Source organism: Calliphora vicina, chromosome 5 (assembly GCF_958450345.1).
Source record: "Calliphora vicina chromosome 5, idCalVici1.1, whole genome shotgun sequence".
Classification (NCBI taxonomy): domain Eukaryota; kingdom Metazoa; phylum Arthropoda; class Insecta; order Diptera; family Calliphoridae; genus Calliphora; species Calliphora vicina.
In genome coordinates this window covers 87,777,007-87,797,610 of record NC_088784.1, presented here as the reverse complement: position 1 = coordinate 87,797,610, position 20,604 = coordinate 87,777,007, and the positions used below count along the sequence as shown (strand labels likewise).

The 20,604-nt window shown below is 30.0% G+C and overlaps 3 protein-coding genes across 4 annotated transcripts in view; 2 read left to right on the top strand and 1 right to left on the bottom strand.

The window, feature by feature from the left end:
- The window catches only part of sand (sandman), a 27,359-nt gene extending 23,321 nt beyond the window's left edge, over positions 1–4,038 (top strand). Inside the window, exons 3-8 of one of the 2 annotated variants that reach the window (XM_065514193.1) lie at positions 1,209–1,336; positions 1,409–1,641; positions 3,096–3,364; positions 3,425–3,551; positions 3,616–3,717; positions 3,782–4,038. In XM_065514193.1, the coding sequence (XP_065370265.1) occupies positions 1,209–1,336; positions 1,409–1,641; positions 3,096–3,364; positions 3,425–3,551; positions 3,616–3,717; positions 3,782–3,853 (931 nt within the window). In that variant the 3' untranslated portion in view covers positions 3,854–4,038. Of the gene's footprint in view, positions 1–1,208; positions 1,337–1,408; positions 1,642–3,095; positions 3,365–3,424; positions 3,552–3,615 lie in introns of both variants that reach the window. The other variant, XM_065514192.1, reaches the window with a different exon arrangement.
- Positions 3,441–20,604, bottom strand: uno (univalents only). Its single transcript, XM_065514191.1, has 2 exons — positions 19,169–20,604; positions 3,441–3,916 (listed from the first exon to the last, which is right to left on the bottom strand). The coding sequence occupies exon 1, from the start codon at positions 20,474–20,476 to the stop codon at positions 19,169–19,171; it is 1,308 nt and encodes a 435-aa protein (XP_065370263.1). The 5' UTR covers positions 20,477–20,604; the 3' UTR covers positions 3,441–3,916.
- Positions 13,450–14,198, top strand: LOC135961442 (uncharacterized). The gene is made up of 3 exons (XM_065512942.1): positions 13,450–13,635; positions 13,793–13,943; positions 14,005–14,198. The coding sequence occupies exons 1-3, from the start codon at positions 13,450–13,452 to the stop codon at positions 14,196–14,198; spliced, it is 531 nt and encodes a 176-aa protein (XP_065369014.1).

Sequence of the window (20,604 nt, the reverse complement as noted above, 5' to 3'; positions counted from 1 at the left end):
TTCTCGTCCAAGAAGAAAAAAAAGACTATTTTGCATGTCTGAAATGATGTTTGAACGCAATAATAGAAAATAATTTTTGCGCCGAATCGTTACTTGCGATGAAAAATGGATCCATTATAATAACCGGAAGCGTAAGAGATCGGCCAACTAGTCAGATCGACACCAAAGCCAAATATTTATGCCGCTAAGGTAATCCTCTCTATTTGGTTGGAGCAAAAGGGTTCATCTATTATGAGCTGCTGAAATCTGACCAGATCAACACGGGAAACCAGTAACAAACGCAACTGATTCGTTTGAAGCAAGCATTGGCCAAAAAAAAATACCAGATATGAAACCGTAATATTCCATCATGAAAACGCTAGGCCACATGTTGCAATACATGTAAAAAACTATTTAGAAAGAAGTGGTTGGGAAGTTTGCCTCACCCGCCTGATAGTCCAGACCATGCCCCGTCCGACTACTATTTGTTGCGATCGATGCAGATCGATCTCTCTGGGATACGCTTCACTTTGGAACATAGTATACGAAATTGGCTGGTTTCGTTCTTGTTCTCAAAAGATGAGCAGTTATTTTGGCGCGGAATCCATATGTTTCCAAAAAGATGAAAAAGGTCAGGTTTCAAAATAAAAGCTAAAAATGTGGAAAAATTTCGCATTTTTAAGTCATACACCCAATATATTAAATTTGTCTAATCTATACCAAAAAAATCTTAAATATCTCAAATCCCAAATTTTAAATTTTCCAAATTTATTTCAAACGAAATTTCAAAAAATATTTTTTTTTCGATTCTAATAAAAACTAAACGACGATTAAAAATGCTAATTATAACGATAGTACCTATTATGGATTAGCGTAGGGACCGATTTGAAATAGGCGGATTTCGAGGAAATTTCTTAAAAAACATTTATTAAGGCCGGGTAACTTATCAAAATTTTAAAATAGTTAAGCTTAATCAATGTTTAAATATTTTATTTGTATCGAAAAATATATTTAAACATGCCTAAACTATGTTTAAAATTTTGATAAGTTACCCGGCCTAAAACTATTTTGTAGTACATACATATTTATTTACAGATTGTTTCCTTGGGTTGTTAATTTATGTTTTTGTAGTTTTAAATTCCTACGACATTGTAACCCTTTTATATTATTTGTTGTTTGTATATTCCTAATTTATCTATTCTATATTTTATTCCATTTCTTATTTGCAGAGTTAATGAAATTTTATTAGAGTTTCAAAGATCGGTAGTACACAATCATTTAGTGGGTCAAGACATTAACAAACAATGGAGCTTTTCGGGAGCATTTTTATATTCTCTAACCGTTATAACGACCATAGGTATGTTAAGGTGCCGTTGATTCTATTAATTTATTTACTCTTTTTAATAAATTGTTTTATACATTTTTCTAGGATACGGCAATATTTCGCCACGTTCCGATTGGGGCAAATTGGCTACAATTGTTTATGCCATTATAGGCATGCCGCTGTTTCTTTTATATCTCTCTAATATTGGTGACGTTTTGGCTAAATCGTTTAAATGGATTTATTCGAAAGTTTGTCTTTGTCGCATATGTCCAGGAGTGGCAAGAAGACGATTGATAAGAGAACGTCGTAAAATCAGACAATTGATGATGAGCAAAGCTGTAAGTAATTGATGGGTAGAACCAGAGATTCGAATTAATTAATTCAATTTGAGCTTAATACACTAAATTCTTAATTCGGAGTTAAACAAGTATCTTATATACCCTTCACCAAATTATACTTCAAAATACAAATTTTAAATATTTTTAGGTAAACAAAATTTATTTTTTTTTCCAGTTGTTTTTTTCAATTTTTGGAAAAAAAAATTTTTCGAATTGTTATTTAAATTTTTTAAATTTAATTTTTTTTTAGATTAAAATTATTTTTTTTTTAAAATTTAAAAATTTTTTTTTTTTTGGTGAATAAAAAATTCGGTTTAAAAAATATTTTTTCCGATTTTGACCCATTGTAGGTCCAACTTACTATACGTCGTTGCAAAGGTCTTTGAAATATCTGTCATTAGATATCCATATTGTCGATATTAATGACATAGTAATCCAGATATAGGTCAAAAATCGAGGTTGTCCTGGTTTTTTCCTCATATCTCAGCCATTTGTGGACCGATTTTGCTGATTTTAAATAGGAAAGTACTCGAAAGCATGTCTGACAGAATTATTGAAGATTTGGATCCCGAAGATATCTGGGTCTTCATAAAATTGATTTCAACAGACAGATAGACATGGCTTAATCGACTCCGCTATATATAAAGATCTAGAATATATATACTTTATAGGGTCGGAAAATTATATTGTGGAAATTACAAACGGAATGACAAAATTATATATGCCCTTCTCACGAAGGTGAAGGGTATAAAAATGTCAGGGATTCATTCCATAAATCCATTACCAAAATCTAATTCTTTAGCTTCATTCAAAGGCTTTCATTTGATTAGAATTTATTCATCGTTGAACTAATTCATTATAGAATTCATACAACCTTTGAATGATTAAATTTTTCTTAATTCAAATTGAGTTAAAATATTTTTTCTTAAGCTTTCTTTATTAAAACAAATTTAATGGATTTGAACTAAAGGAAACTTGACTGATAAAATAAGGAATTTGTTCTATAAAGAATGAATTCTTAAAGGAATGCAATCAATACGTTTGGAGTACTGAGGAATTAATACAACGAATTAATTTGTTTCAAAAGTGTTTACTCACCACAAATTATTAGATTTTTTTTAAGATAATCTATCCATCGATTAAAATTTAAAAGTTTCTGTTTGTTGGAGATTGCTCTGAATAATAGATTCGGATCTGGAAAAAAGATTTAAGTCGGATTTTCATGATCTTAAAAAATCAAAAAAAAAAACTGGTGTTTACTCACTCTCTCGCTCTCTATATATTAAATTAGTTTTGAAAATTTAATTGTGAATTAATTCTTACGAATCTTTGGGTAGAACTCATCTGTCTGAAATTTCTATACGACCGATTAATGGTGGAACGATACGTTCGACTTACAGCATCAGGCAATCATTAAGTCATAATTATAACTATTGCATTGTATTTCCATTTAGTTGGCCGACATGGAAGAGTCTAGACGCAGTAAATATGATTCCTGCACTAGCAGTAGCAATACTTCAGACAGTGCCACCAGTTACTACAGCGATGAGAGTGGTAGTTCATCCACTTCGTCCAGAAGCCGGGACAATGTTCGTGAAATCAATGGCATAAATGTTTTAGATTTATTTGATGATGAGGACGATTCCGATATTGAACGTGAGATAAGAGGTAGTACAGATGAGATAACTGTACCACTGACTGTGTGTGTCTTCATAATGATAAGGTAATTTAATCCATTTACTTTCAACAACAATTCATAACAATTATTTCAATTTCTTTTCAGTTATATTTTATGGGGTGCCCTGCTGTTTGGCCAATGGGAATCTTGGGGATATTTGGATGGCAGTTATTTCTGTTTTATATCCTTAAGCAGTATTGGTTTTGGTGATCTAGTGCCGGGCGATCGTGTGGTTAGTATTTGTTTTTTATTTCATTTAGGAAATGATTAATATTATAACTAAACAACTATTTTAGATAACTGCTGACAAAGACAAAGTAGAAGTGAGCTTTATTTTGTGTGCCGTTTATCTGCTACTGGGCATGGCTTTGATTGCTATGTGTTTTAACTTAATGCAGGTTGGTATTTATTTAATATGTTCCTTTTTTCTGGAGATTTTCTCAACTATTTTCCAAATTTCAGGAACAAGTTATTCACAATATACGAGCCTTTAAAAGAGCTTTTAAAGCCTGTTTCCGTTGCAAGAAAAGATGAGTAATATTGGAGTGTACGAATGTTGTTACTATTCATGCCACGCTATGTGTTCCAGGGAGACGACTAAAAACGAGAGACATTAAAGATCGGTTTAAAGATGGTCTTATAATTTTTATGTAGTTTTTAAGTTATTAGGATACTATAATTTTAATTTATATTTAAGACAATCAATTAAGTAGACAAAATATGGCAAATCGTTTTAAATAAGTAGGTGTTTTTTTTTTAAATCTAACTCATTGTTATTCTTTTGTAATACTATTATAATTATTATCTTTTCATACAGCACAATTATGAAAAAAAGTTCCCCGGGATTTTTTTTCCTTTTCCCATTTTTCCTATTCAAATTCAATGATAAAATTAAGAAAAGGGAAAAAATCGCAGGTGATTTTTTTTTTCATAATTGGGCTGATATTTTTCAAACATCAAGTATCAATGTAAAGTATATTAATTATATATTTATAGAACAGTTTTAAAATTTACTACTACAATTTTACACATTCATAAGTACGATTCGGAAACACGACCGAAAAACAATTTTCATATTTTTGTAGAAAATAACTAAGTGCCTGAATCAGAACACGACAGGAAAACCATAGAGAATACATATAGAGCGGAAACTCTACTGTCAAAGACCTAACCATAGAGAACATAGAGCGGAAACTCGAAAAAAACAAACAAAAAAATTACTCGAAAAAGTTACACATACGAGTGTTGTTTTTGTTTTCACATAGTTTTTTTTACTAATACATTCTCACCACTTAGGTTTTTGACAACTGAGTTAGGTCTTTGACAGTAGAGTTTCCGCTCTATGTGTTTTCTCTATGGACCTAACCATAGAGAAAAACCTAAGTGGTGAGAATGTATTAGTAAAAAAATGTGAAAACAAAAACTACACTCGTATGAGTAACTTTTTTGAGTAATTTTTTTCTTTGAGTTTTTTTCTAGTTTCCGATCTATGTAATATATTGTTTTTCTATATGAGGAAAACAATTTTAAATTTTTTTTTATGAAAAACACTCAAAAATATTTGAAAACGGAGTGTTTTTCATGCAAAAATTTTAAAATTGCTTTCCTGTTGTGTTTCCGAATCAATTTTCATATAATTTTTGAGTGTTTTTCATACAAAAATTTTCAAAGATGTTTCCATAGAGAAACATAGAGCGAAAACTAGAAACTCAAACAAAAAAAAATTACTCAAGTAATCACACATACGTGTTGTTTTTGTTTTCACATAGTTTTTTCTACTAATACATTCTCACCACTAAGGTTTCTGACAACTGATTTAGGTCTTTGACAGGAGAGTTTCCGCTCTGTGTCTATTCTCTATGGTTGTTTCAAGTCGTTTTGCTAAATCTGACCCTAAAATTACAAATTTCCAAAATATATTTTTAAATTTTAATATTGTATATAAATATAATTGATTAGCATACATATCCCTCCAAAAAATAGTAATTAAAATAAAAAAAAACAACTTGTAAATAACGATAATTTAGATACATTTAAGTTCATAACTAAGTTATAAGAAATATGATCAATGTTTAAAATTACTTGAGGGAGACGAATTGAATGACTGCTCATTATCTTCTGCAAATAATCTTTAATCTGGAGATAGCTCAAGTATATACCTATTTATTTACATACATTATATTCATCATGAAATTTTTATCTTGTCGAAGCTTTGTAAAATGATTTTTTTTCTCTCTTTTTTATGAAAATATTGCATTATAAAACTTTGATAATATATGAATTTCATTTTGAATAAATGATTCAATCCATATATTTCATTGTTTTATATAATAGTAGAATGTTATGTTCTCTCTATTGAACTTTGTATATCAGCTTTTATTTGCAATTTATATATATTTTTCTTACTTATTAATTTATATTAATTATTCATCTCAGAAGTTACATTTTTTTTAACGTCAGATTATTATATTATTAATTTGTATATAGTTATCAGCTTTTTTCTTATATATATTTATTATGGATTCCTTTGTTAATTTGGGTCCAGTATGTAGCAACAACTCTGTGCTTCGTACTAATCTTTTAAACTTTGTGGGACATTTAAAGATCGGTCATTATAATATTCAAAGTTTTAGTACATCCTCATCTTCATTTAAATTAAATGAGATAAGAAACATTCTTAGTGGTAATGTTCTTGACATTGTGGGTCTGAGCGAAACATGGCTTAAGCCGGAAACTTTGACTGAAACTGTCAATATTTCTGGTTATGATATGTGTAGAAGTGATAGACCTAGACCTGTAAGGGCTGGGGGAGTAGCTTTGCTTATATCTAAGAATATTAAATATAAGGTGGTTTTTAAATCTGATAGGTATGGTGTATTTGAATCAATATTTATTGAAATAATCTTACGTGGAATAAAGATTCTAATAGGTGTGGTTTATTTACCTAAGGGTGATTTTAATATTATGGATGAAATTGTTGGTGATATAATTGTTAGGTATACTAATGTTTGTATTATGGGAGATTTTAATATAAATATGTTTTGTTCTAGAAATTCTAATATAGTTAGACAGATATGTCATGGTATGGGTTTGATTTGTCATCATAATTCGGCTCCTACTCATTATGATATTAATAATAATTCTACTTCTCTTATCGATTACTTTCTGTTGAGCCCCTCTCTTGTTGTTGGTACATCTGGTCAAATGCAATGTCCAGGTATTTCTCATCACTCTTTTATTTATATTTCTCTTGATATTCCTACTCAATCATTCACAAAATATGTCTCATATCCCGATTATAATGCACTAAATATGGAAGCATTGGTACATACTGTGGATTCGTTAGATTTTTGTGGTATGTACTCGACTGCGGACGTAAATATTCAATTATCAGTTTTTATGTCGAATGTTGATATTTTGCACTCCTTGGTACCAATTGTGCGGCGTAAGATTTGTTTTAAAACTGATAATTGGTTTAAGTCGCCTAATATATTATATCATATCTCGTTACGGGATATAGCCTATAAATATTATCTCCGAAATAGGAATCATAGAAATTGGACAATATATTGTGAATATAGAAATCGAGCTAAGAGAGTAATTAAAGTAGCTAAGGAGCGTGCCTATTCAACTATGTTTCAGAACTTTGGTCCGAAGAAAATGTGGAATTTCTTAAGGAATAATGGTTGTTTAGAGACTCGAGATGATCTCATTACTGTAAATCCTAGTGAAGTTAATGAATATTTTGTTTCATGTCAAAATGAAGATGTACCTTTCTCACTTGACTCTCTAAATGATAACACTGTAGGAGCTTTCTCATTCCATTGTGTGGATCTTGAGGATCTATATATAGCTTTTGGAAAAATTAAGTCGAATGCATCAGGTCATGATAGGTTGTCGTTGAAATTCTTAAAAATTATTTTTCCATTTCTTTCTTCCCATATACTTCATTTAGTTAACACAATCATTACTACATCGGTATTTCCCGTAGAATGGAAAATGGCTAGAGTAGTTCCTATAAGGAAAGAAGGTGATTCTGTTTCTTTTAATAATTTGCGTCCGATATCTGTCCTTCCGATTCTGGCTAAAGTTGTTGAACATATTTTTATGAAACAAATGTTGCTTCATCTTGATGGTAACTCATTGTTACATTCAGCCCAATCTGGGTTTCGATGTGGCTATAGTTCCAGTGCACTTCTTGTTGGTTTAACGGATTCAATACGAAATTTTGTAGATAAAGGCAAGAATGTTGTTCTTATCTCTCTTGATTTATCGAAAGCATTTGAGAGGGTTATACATTCAAGACTTGTGGTAAAATTATTGCGGCATTTTGATTTTTCGTTTTTGGCTTGTAAGCTTATATATTCTTATTTATGTGGTAGAAGCCAGTATGTCTCGATTGGAGACTCCAACTCCCCAATACTTCGTGTAGTAAGTGGTGTACCCCAAGGCTCTGTTATTGGGCCATTACTATTTATGTTGTACTTGAATGACCTTCTGAATATAGGAAATGGTCTACCTTGTAGGCCTTTTGTCTATGCAGATGACGTTCAGTTTCTTTACTATGCAGACTCACAGTTTCCTGATGTCTTAAAGGAAGGAGTTAATTATATTATTAGTAGAGTTTTAACTTGGTCTTCTGAAAATGGATTTAAACTTAATTCAAGAAAGACTAAATTAATGGGATTTGGTTTCCGAACTGATAATATGGATATTACACTTGATGGCACATGTATTGAATTTGTAAATAGGATGAAATGTCTCGGTGTCTTGATTGATGATCACTTAAATTTTAAAGCTCATATTAACAGCATTTCTTCCAGAATATCATTTTTATTGAGAAGGTTATATTCACTTGATATATATCTTCCATTTTCTATTAGAATGCGTGTCGCTAATGCTTTATTGATGCCACATATTTTGTATTGTATAGAAGTATTTTCTGGTACTACGGGTCGTGAATTTGCTACATTTAAAATAATTTTCAATAGAATCGTGAGATTTGTTTTTCATTTGGGAATACGTCACCATGTAACTCCCTTTGTGGACAGATTCCTTCGATGTTCATTTCATAATTATGTAGCTATAAGGTTATTAATATTTTTTTACAAGATTTTTGTAAACGGTTTCCCTGATTATATAGTAGACAACTTTCATTTGATAAACTCTGATAGGAACCCTCAATTTTTATATCCACTCTTTCATTCCGCAATATTTGAAAGATCATTCCAGATAAGATTATCAAGAATATGGAATACACTACCTAGGGATCTAAGATGTTTCTCATCTTCGCCTTATGCCTTTCGAAGAAAACTAATGAATTATGTAATTACACATGATTTATAATTTTTTCTCCTTCTCTTTAACTATTCCTCAAAATTTAAAAGATATGCACTTTCATGCATTATAATTTTTTTGTTTTATTATTATATAATGATTTAAAAAAAGGGTCTGATAACTATATTTTTTATTTTTTTTATTAAATTATATATACATTTATATTTATTTAAATGTTTGCATAAAAGAAAAAAAATGTTAATAATTTTGTAATTACTTGTTTTTAACTATTTTTATTTATACTATTTTTGTTAAAAGTTAATATATTTAATTATTTTATTTAGTAGCTTTTATTAGCCATTAATGGCCCCTAAGGCTTGGTTATATAAATTGAAGAAAAATAAATAAAATATTTATTATACAAAAAAAATGTTTTAGAAAATATTGACATGCATATTAGAAAATAAGAATATTAAACAAAATTAGATCTGCAGAATAAAAAAATAATTTTTCTAAATAAAAATATAAATTTTTTCAATTGCAAAATAGTGTTATCGATGACAAACAAATTTTTGTATTGAAAATTATGCCTTATCGATTAACACAATTCTTGAGAAAAATAGTTATATAAACAAAGGTTCGAAAGAACTAATGCTTAATTCCATTTTCTAAATCAAAATAAATTTTATCTCTTAATCATTCCGTTAATGAATTCATTATGGATTAATTCATAGGCTAAATTCCTTTGTAATCTTCTTGGATTCAAATCCATTACAAAATAGCTTTAAATATGTAGTATAAATCTAATACAGATATGCTTAAGTAAATTTTTTTCAATTCATTTTGTAAACTGATTTAATGTGCTGTTTTTATAAAACAAGCAAGTACTTTGAGTGGAAATTTTACATGTGCTTTTTTATTGAAATAAAAACAAAGACGGGCAAGCACATAAATCAAAATAAAACAAGAAGAAAATATATTTTCATTCAATTTGTATTAGATTTGAATTAACAAAAATTTAATAATTCAAAAATTTAATGAATTTCATTTAAATAAAAGCCTTTGAATTAGATGTTGGGAATGGATTTATGGAATGAATGGCTGGATATTTTCAATTCCGAATTTATAATCTATATAAATAAAAATCAATTGTCGTTCGTTGGTAATTGCATCAGTTGAGAACGGCCGGACCGATTTAGACAATTTTTACGGAATGAAAAATTGACCACACCCACTTTTACGCCCACTTTTTTTGATTTATCTAAAATTGGAAAACGGCTACACCGATTTGGCTATTTTTTTGTTTAAATGTTCGTAGTTATCCAATTTAAGTTTTTACTGAAGGAAAAATTTACCAAGCCCACTTCTACGCCCACTTTTTTGATTTACATAAAATTGGAAAATGGGTATTTGGCTAATTTTCTTTTAAATGTTCGTAGTAAAATTCGCTAATAAGCGTTTAATCAAGAAAAGAAGCTCGATCTGTGATCACTCATATTTCTAGCCAAAAATCGATTTTTTAAAAAAGAAACTCAAAATATCAAAGTTCGCTAATAACTTGGCCAATAAACGTTTAATCAAGAAAAGCAGCTCGATCCGTAATCACTCAATGATTGAATGATTCTGGCCAAAAATCGATTTTTAAAAAAAACTCAAAATATCAAAGTTCGCTAATAACTTGGCCAATAAGCGTTTAAGCAAGAAAAGGAGCTCGATATCTGTGATCACTCATATTTCTGTCCAAAAATCAATTTTTTATAAAATAAACTCAAAATATCAAAGTTCGCTAATAACTTGGCCAATAAGCGTTTAATCACGAAAAGCAACTCGATCCGTAATCACTCATATTTCAGGCCAAAAATCGATTTTTTATAAAAAAACTCAAAATATCAAAGTTCGCTAATAACTTGGCCAATAAGCGTTTAATCAAGAAAAGCAGTTCGATCTGTGATCACTCATATTTCTGGTCAAATATCGATTTTTAATATGAAAACTTAAAATATATAAAATAGCTAATAACTTGAACAATAAGCGTTCAATCAAGAAAAGGAGCTCGATCTGTTATCACTTATATTTCGGAACAAAAATCGATTTTTTATAAAAAAAAAACTCAAAATTCAAAAACTCATATTTCTGACCAAAATTCGATTACTTATATAAAAACTCAAAATATATACATACATTGATTTACATGTATGCTGTTGTTGCTTGGACAGGACAACGTCTGTCGGGTCAGCTAGTTTGTTAATAAAACAAGTAAGAGAGCTATATTCGGCTGTTCCGAATCGTATATACCCTTCACCAAATTATATTTTAAAATAAAAATTTTAAATATAAAAAACAAAAAATAATTTTTTTTTTAAAAAAAAAAATTTTTTAAAATTTTTTTTTTAAAACTTATTATGAAAAAAAATTCGGATTAAAAAATATTTTTCCCGATTTTGACCCATTCTAGGTCCGACTTACTATGGACTTATATTCGCTATTGCAAAGGTCTTTGAAATATCTATCATTAGATATCCATATTGTCTATATTAATGACTTAATAATCCAGATATACAATATTGGCCATAACTAAAGCACTCAATGGATTTTTTCAAATCATAATTTTTTTGATAAAAATTCTGTTTTGGAATGTATTTTGTATATATTTTATTAACTTTTATTGTAAACTTTTTGACCGCCCCGGCTTCGCCCGGTAGCATTTACTAATGTTAGTTCTTCAAGTTTCTCCAACCCACATACACCTGCCTGTTCTTATTTATTTGCAAATAAAATATCTAAATTTGTACTGCATACTTTAGGGAGCCTTTTTATTACAGTTGACTGGACACAAAAAATTTTTGAATTTTTTTTTCTTTACAAACCATCTCCTGAAAATTACGAATCGAATGAAAAAAAAATCAGCCAAATCGCTCCAGCTGTTCTCACGTGAAGTCATTCCATACATGGACCATTTCATTTTTATATATTAGAAGAAGAAGATGTTCATATAATATTCATGTAGTAAAAGATAATTTTATGAAAAATTAATTTAAAATGATAAATCACATAAAAACACAAAACGCAACGGCCAAAACAAAAGCACCCTATTATAAGATGTTTAAAAATTTGACTACGCTACTGTATATTTGCAATGAGAGTTAATTGGAAAAAAATAAAGGAAGGCGTAGTATGTAGAATTTAAGTTTCAAGTACTCCAGTGAATTTAAAATTAAAGATATTGAAGACGGGCTTATCACGTCATGAATTGAGTAAAAAATTTCCAGGCTGATTTCAAAGTTTTTGCAGACTGGACGCATATCAGCGGTGCATTCTGGAGAACGTCTGCGTAAAACCACCTTGATCAAATGAGCAATACAAAAAGATCCGACAGCATCAGCTAGTCAAGTAAGAACAAGTTTGAGATTATGCGTTAGCGAAAGAACAATCCATAGAAGAGTAGCAGAAGCAGGATTATCCAGCCGACGACCAGCAAAAAAACCGTTTATATCAGCTAAGAACAAGACTGGAGTTTGCCAAAGCCCACATAGACTGAAGTGTTCATAAATGGAAGACGGTACTGTTCTCTCGAATCCAAATACAACTTAAAAGGTTCCGATGGAATAAGGCATGTACGCAGACCAAAAGGAGAAAGACTGAATCCTAAGTATTGCAAAATATTAAAAACCAATTCATAAAATTGATGGGATTATGGATCGGTTCATGTTCCGTGATAAATTGAAAGATATGTTGCCATATGCCAGTGAAGAGATGCCACTTATATGGAGTTTCCAACAAGATAACGATCCTAAGCACTCCTCCAAGGTTTGTAAGACTTGGCTACAGAGCAATAAGATTCAAGTTATTTATTGGCCTGCTTAATCTTCCCACCTCAATTTTATTGAGAACTTATGGGAGATTGTTAATATCAAAATAAAAAGTTAAAATTGCCGAAATAAGGATGATATATTTCAATTAAAATAGTCTGGGAAGGAATATCGCAAGACACCATAAAAAAACTTAATATCTTCTATGCCTAAGAGAAGTGCTTGTGTCATCCAAAACAAAGTTTTATTTTTTAGCTTTAAATATTTTTTGATTTTAAGATGCTCTTATTGAACTATTAACTTTAAAAGTATTTGTTTATTAATAATAAATATATTAACAAATGAAAATAATACATATTAGAAATTTAAAACCATAGAGAACATAGAGCGGAAACTAGAAAAAAACTCAAACAATAAAAAATTACTCAAAATAATCACACATACGAGTGTTGTTTTTGTTTTCACATAGTTTTTTTTACTAATACATTCTCACCACTTAGGCTTTTGACAACTGGTTAGGTCTTTGACCTAACTCTTTAAAGGTATTTCAAACAAATGAAAAAAAAACAATAAACACAAGAAAAAAATTCCACCAGAAGTTGTATTTATTAAAAAACTATAACCAAAATCATATTGTAATTTTACATATTTTTTGAATTGAATACCGTTTTTATAAAAAAAAGTAATATGAAAAAATTCACTGAGGGGTTGCTTTAGTTATGGCCGATACTCTATGTAATGACAAATTAACAATTTTTGCCATTAAATGCATCATTAACTCAAACCCAATTACCCCATCAATTTGTTTATTATCACCTCTAATCAATAAAAATAATTTTTAAAAATAATATTGCATGCTGGTCATAATATTCGAAACAATATGCTAAAAAAAATTCCAATGAAATAAAAATAATTAAAATTTGTTTTCAACAAATTAATGAAATAATTTAACATGTACTCGTTCATTTAAAAACTGTTGAAAGAAGTGATTTAATTTTTAGTTACGATTTGTTAACGCATCCAAAAGCAATAGAATTATTTGAAATGGAGTTTAAGTTTTATTTTATTGCGATTATTTTGAGTTTTTCAGTGTTGTGTTGGGCTGATAATTGTGCTGATGAGCCTATTCTTTTAGATGAAGAATTTATAGGCTGTTGCAGGGGTCGCCCGAAATATACATCGGAACCATGTATAGATGTCTTATTGGAGAATGACACATTCTCGGAAGAGGTATAAGAAGCTAAATTCACATAACTAAAAATTAAATAACAAGAAACGTAGGAATTTTTCATAATGAATTTTTAAATTTATTAAAGTTTTATAAAACAAATTTTGTATACATATAAATTTGATTGCATAAATTTATGTTTATTCTATTTAAAAATAGTGTCTGTTAGATTGCATGTATAGAGAATTTGAAATTTATAATGGTACTGAAATTGATTTAGTTGCAGTCAAAACCTTTCTGGATGCCCAGATAACGGATGCTAATTTTAATTTAATGTATAACAATGCATTTGAAATTTGCAGTAAATTCGGTAAGTTTAATTGTATTAATAATTAGATTTATACAATTTAATAACAGCGATGTTTTTTCAGACAACAAGACTATAGAGGAAACATTTTCTTTCATCAAATTAAATAATAATTATGAGTGTGATGTCTATCCCATATATATGGATATATGCGTATGGTATCATACTTTGGCCAATTGCCCTGAGGATTATGCAACAAACGATGAGAATTGCATTAATAAACAAACATGGGTTAACGAGTGCTTATTGAAATCTTGAATACATAAAATATTTCAAATTCAAGTTCAAACTTAAGTTAATTAAAATCGCTTTGTTTATGATAAATATTTGTAAAATTCTTAAATATAATTAATTGTGCAGCAAAATAATAAAAAAAAATTGCATTACTCGGCAAGTGCATTTCAACATTATTTCAATCAAAATGGACAGCGAAAAAAAGTAAGTGAAGAAATATTTAAAACTGAAAGAAATAGCAAAAGATCTGAATTTTCATCATCACACTGTTTCCAAAGCCATTAAACAGTGTAAGGAAGACTTGAACATTGAAAGAAAACCTGGATCAAGAAGAAAAAAAAGGTCTAACAGATATTGGTAAGGCAAAAGAAGTCGAACAACTCTTTCGAAGAGCACCGAACACTTCAATAAGAAAAGCAGCTGGCAAAGTTAAATGCTCTGATTCGTTTGTGCGTAGAGCCAAAGCTAATGCTGGGTTGAAGTCGTATAAAGTTCCAAAAGTTGCAGATCGCAATGCGGTAACGAACTTATAAATAAAAGAACGAGCGAAAAAATTAAGGTCAAATTTTATAAAAAACAAGTAAGAGAGCTATATTCGCCTGTGCCGAATATTATATACCCTTCACCAAATTATACTTTAAAATATTTTTTAAAAAAAATTTTTTGGATAAATAATTTATGACAAAAAATATGTTATGAAAAAAAATTCGTGTTAAAAAATATTTTTCCCGATTTTGACCCATTGTAGGCCCAACTTACTACAGCCTTATATACATGGTTACAATGGACTTTGAAATATCTATCATTAGATATCTATATTGTCTATATTATGACTTAGTAAAAATAGAGGATGTCCTGGTTTTTTCCTTATATCTCACCCATTTATGAGTCAATTTTGTCGATTTTAAATAGCAACTGAGCCGGAAGAATTCCCGACATATTTAAGTTATTTGGGGGCTACGGAAAGTTGATTTCAACATACAGATGGACAGGCGGACATGGCTATATCGACTTCGCTATCTATAATGATCCAGAATATACATATATACTTTGTGGGGTCGCAAATGAAAAATGTAGAAATTACAAACGGAATGACAAAATTATATATACCCTTGCTACGCTTGGCGAAGGGTATAAAAATAGTACACCTGTTGTGTGATTATAGATGCTTATCGGGACTGATTTTTGAAAATCCCGGTGATCGATATTTGGTAAAGAATTTTCGGGAAATCTAAAATCCCGAAAATTATAAGAAAGAAACGTACATAATTATGTCTTTACAATTGAAAGTAAATTTTTTATTTAGCAGTTAATTTTTATTAGACACTAAAAAGCATACTATTGCATCTATGGTTTCGTCTGCCATTCTGGAACGAATTTTGTTTCCGACATATGCTGCTGCCGAAAAACATCTTTCATATTGGCAAAACCGTTTGCAAATACTTATAACAAATCTGCAAGTATTTTCCTCTTGTTCCTTCAGAAATTAAATGATCTATTTCTTTTGCAAGTTGCAAATCTACATTATAATTTGGTTTCGTTATTGTTTTTTGGGCATTTTAGCAATCGAAATATTTTCATTTTGTTCGAGCTCCTCATCTGAGATAAAAGCAGTTTCATTTGAAATTGAGTTTTGTTAGATAACTTACAAAAAAATGTGAAGAATTGATTTTCCACAGCCCCTCTCTAGGAAAACCAAAAATACCTTTCCTTTATTAACTATGTTGTAGCAGGAGTTGAGCTTAACAATTTGCTGAACATTACTTTGCGATATTCGGGCATGTAGAATATCAAAATGCATAAAAGAGGCACACAAAAATGACAATTTCCCTTATTTATGAAAAACGGGATTTGGAAAATCCCGAAAATCCCGAGATTTAAAATTAAAAAATCCCGGGCTTTGGGGTTAAAGAAATCCCGAAAACTCCGGTATTTTCGAGAACGGGATTCCCCGTTTGGCATCTCTATGTGTGATGGATGATGAAACTTATGTACCATGGAATGAGCTCTAAAGTTTAATTGATAATTTTAGTGCTTCCTCGACGATAACATTGACGCAGCTGCCGAGATGACAGTGAACACGGTTCTGTTGGGGATAAAACTCTTCCATGAATGAAGAAGGACAAATGTTGGTTCAATAGAACTTGTCGTGAGTCAGTTAGAACTAAAAATATGGCATTTCGAAATTGGTGCAGAATCAAAAATCCCCTTACTGATCATCTCCGTATGACTGTGCGCAGTGATACTCGATCGCGAAAGGCTTAGGGTGTGTTCGTAAATTCAGTATGATTGCATCACTGCAGCAAATTAAAAGTTTAGCGTTCGAAAAAAGCATATTTGCGATTATTGCTTTACGTCAAACGTTTTTTAATGCAAATTGTTGGCAGTGATGCCGCAAATTTGTGCAACCAATGCATCAATAAGTTATATGTTGCAAAAGTTTGCAGGTCGTGGCATCAGTGATGCACAAGTTTACTGCATTTACGAACACTCCCTTAGCTACGAACATCGCATACGAGTTAGAATACTTGATGCCCCAAAAAACAGCAAAAGTTTCTGGTCCTTTGTCAAGAAGATTCGGAACAACACCGGTGCTTCAATTCCTCCTCTGCTAAGGAAAAGACAAACCTTTTGACAAACATTATCTCATCAAATTCATCTCTTGCCGACTGCAGTCAATCGGTGCCTATGATACCCACTGTATCTTGTACTATGCCTATCCCGACTTAACGTCAACAAATCCCCTGGTCCGGATTGTATTTCAGCACTTGTTTTAAAAAATTGTTCTTAAGAATTTTTTTAGATTGTAACCTATTTACAAAATATTTGAAAAGTTTCCATTGCACATTTATTTAGTTGTTGCAAGAGTTAGGCTTTGGAAAGCAAACCTACGTTTTTTTTCCTCTCAGTAAAGCTTTTTCCATGGTTGGGACTTTCCTCTTGCAAAGAAAAAAAAGGCAGAAAAAATACATTTTATTTCAATAGTATTTATTTTCATTAGATACGATTTTGTAATATATTTTGCATATTCTGGATGCACCAACAAAAAGTCATATGTGCTTTTGTTCACAAGTTATTTATATAAAATCCATATAAAAACTAACATTAATCTGTGATAACTTTGGAAGCAATATTCAGATTTGATAGTATTTTGCTAAGTAAATGGACAATCAATAAGGCTGGTAGTTGGTAGAATAAATATTTCTTTGGAAAATTGCTATAAGACTTTATGCGGAGCCTACTTAAAAACTACAAAATCAATGATATTATATAAATATGTTATAATAATAATAAATTTTGTTAATTCTTTTTTAAGAATCTGATGTAATGAATAACATAAATTAATCAGTTTTTTATTAATGATTGTAAAATAATTTTTTTTTTTTTATTATTAATTCTTCATTTACATAACCGAGCCCTTAATTTCATTAAGGGTACTCATTTAAACGCTTAAGTTTCCCATTTGTTCAATTGTGCAAATTTGCGCGACGTGTTTCATGAACCCACCTTATCAATTTTGTGCAAGTTTATACATTAAATTTCTCTCTATTTGATATAAATGTCAAATAAAAATAAATTCAACAAAAGCCTTAACAAATTTTTCAAATTGTATAAATTTTAATTTTAAAAATGTTGAATGAAAGTTAAATCTTTGGAACAAACGGTGATATACAGAGTTTGCAAGATTTTGTTTATATTTTAGCTGTTGATTAATGTTTTCATACACAATGCCATTTAATGCAATCATTCTGTTCCAAAGTTACACAATTTTCACATGCACAACATTTTTATATTTTATTTGATTTTTATTTCTTATTAATAAAAGTAAACAAAAGCAGCTGATTCATCAAATGCATACATTTTTTGACAGTTCATTTGCGAGAGTAAAAATGCACAGATTGCACAGTTTGCGAGGCATTTAAGCGTTTACATGAGGACCCTTATTAATTTTTTTTTTGCTTAATTTTATTTAATAAATTTTGAAATTTATTTCCACTTTAAAGATTATACAAAAACATAAGAATTTAGATTTCTTAAATACAGTTATTTGGAATTTCTATATATGCATTTGAACTTTAAGGATTAGACTCTATAATAAAAATGCTGTGTTTTTGTACAAGTAAACTTTTAAATTTTGATCAGGATTTTAAGAAAAGCTGTTAAAACTCTAATATCAATAAATGATTAACAGGAAAGAAAAGTTTATGCCAAAATATAATGATGACATTATGGCAGATTTCAGGCTCGTTGGCTTATCCACCCCAAAGGTTGCAAAAAAATTAATTCTTAATTATATTTTCGAAATCAAATTAATTTTTTCTCTCAAACATTCCATTAAAGATGAGAATTAATTTCATTATTTGTTTTTAATTCAAATCCATTACAAAATAGTTTAATAAAATTGATTGCATGATTCTATTTTTTTTTAAATGCAAATCTATTATGTTAATTTGTTTCAATTTAATGATTAAAAGCAAAACAAAACTGAAGGAAGAAAGAATATTTTAATTCAATTTGTTTTAGCTTTGAATTAACAAAAATTTAATCATTCAATGGTTGAATCAAAGGTTCGAAAGTATTAATCCTTAATTACATTTTCGTAATCAAAATAAATATTAACTCTTAAACATTCCGTTAATGCATTCATTATAAATTAGTTCATAGGCTTAATTCCTTTGTACTTTAAATGTATGTATTATGAGAATCCATTAAAAAATAGCTTTAAAAAAGTTTTGAATGATAAATTGTTTCTTCAGGCAAAGCAAAAACAATACTCAATGAAGAAAAAATATTTTCATTCAAAAAGGGTGAATTAATATTAATATTTCTAATAAAATGATGGTAATGGTTTTATGAAATGATTTGCTGAATTTTTAATTCTGAATTAACCAATACGAAGCTCTGATCTGTTCCCAAATGCCAAATACAAACTTTACAAAAAACTACGAAATATATACAAACATAAATTCTCACAAAAACAAATAGGTACATACTTAAATATTATTAGAGGTTCTCTTGATTTGACAAGTATCTGGTGGTGAGTCCGACGACTGCAATGAGATGCGACTCAGCTCTAAAATCTGTTCATCTTGCTGGAGTTGCGGCACTGAACACAATAGTTTATATTTACTGTAGGTGGAGGAAGCCTTATTCACACAGCCTTTACGAAATTGTTGATTTAATTTAGCCGTCATGCGGCAATGACGATTTGAATTGGTTAATAAATCGAAAGCACTCATAGCCATCGATTTCACAAATCGACAGGGCATTTGTAAACTTAAGGAATGTGGATGCAATAAGTTTGCAGGTGATTTATATGACTCCACAGGTTCTCTTTGTTGTCTTTTGAATGATTTCGGTGATATGCCAACTTTTTTGTCAATTATTAATTTACGTTTTCTCATTTCAATTTGTTGTGTTACATTAGGTCCTTGTGTGGGATTTACCAGATAAGTGGGTATTACTTTAGACGATTTTAAGGCTTTTTTGGCACTTCCTACTGATACGGGCCGGCGTACCATGATGGGTTTTTTGGAATTTCTGGTGTAGGTGCGCACGGGTGTTAAAACTTTTTGCCATCTTGCAATAGAATCAGCTGGAGTTGAGATTGCGGATCTTCTATTGTTACTATTTGTAGATATGGCAGGAGAACATGGTAATCTAAAGCTGCCACTTAAAAAGGATACATTAGCGGAGCTGTGCCTACCACTAATATTTCTATCAGATGTTACTAAGCGTCCCACTTTTTTGGGTGTTCCCTCCATGGAGTTGTGATAAATTCGAGCTACCTTAATGCCTGGTGGCAGATTATGCTGAGATTTATCCAAAAGTGTAGGACTAGCGGCGACAGCTCGTCTCACTGGTTCTGGCGTTGGTAGGTAGGAATCTGTTGACTTTCCATAAGGCGACGGGCTCACAAATCGTTGTGCAGGCATGCTACCACAACTGTTTCTCTGTTTGACACTAGCCGGCGTGCTGTTGGCTAAAGGAGCACACATTACAGAATATTGCCCATCCGAGGACATTCTGCCCAATTTTCTAGATTTCATCACATTTTGTTCCTTTAAATAGGTTTTTTGCTCATTTGACTCTTTTTTGGCAAAATTCATAACATTTGTTTTGGAGACTTGACAGCATCGCCGATTAGGTATAATATTTAGTAATGTTATGCGACCATTTACTATTTGAGGCATAAAAATTTCTGATTCATAATTGTCAGCTTCCAATAAAATTACACTATTTCCTGCCAGCAGTTTGATGCGATAATTTTGTTTTGGGATTTTTTCTTTTTTCATTGCCATTGTACATGTAGATTTATGTTTGATTGAAGTAGCAAAACGTAAAAATACTTAAGAATTTATATAGATTTAAAATTACACAAAAATAATACACAAATCGTGGACGAAATTAAATTTAAGGTTCAAATTGT

Excerpts from the sequence above, each read along its gene's own strand:
- uno (XM_065514191.1), bottom strand. The coding sequence starts at position 20,476 with ATGGCAATGAAAAAAGAAAAAATCCCAAAACAAAATTATCGCATCAAA.
- LOC135961442 (XM_065512942.1), top strand. The coding sequence starts at position 13,450 with ATGGAGTTTAAGTTTTATTTTATTGCGATTATTTTGAGTTTTTCAGTG. Across the intron at positions 13,636-13,792 it reads ATGACACATTCTCGGAAGAG|TGTCTGTTAGATTGCATGTA; the intron begins GTATAAGAAGCT and ends ATTTAAAAATAG. Across the intron at positions 13,944-14,004 it reads TGAAATTTGCAGTAAATTCG|ACAACAAGACTATAGAGGAA; the intron begins GTAAGTTTAATT and ends ATGTTTTTTCAG.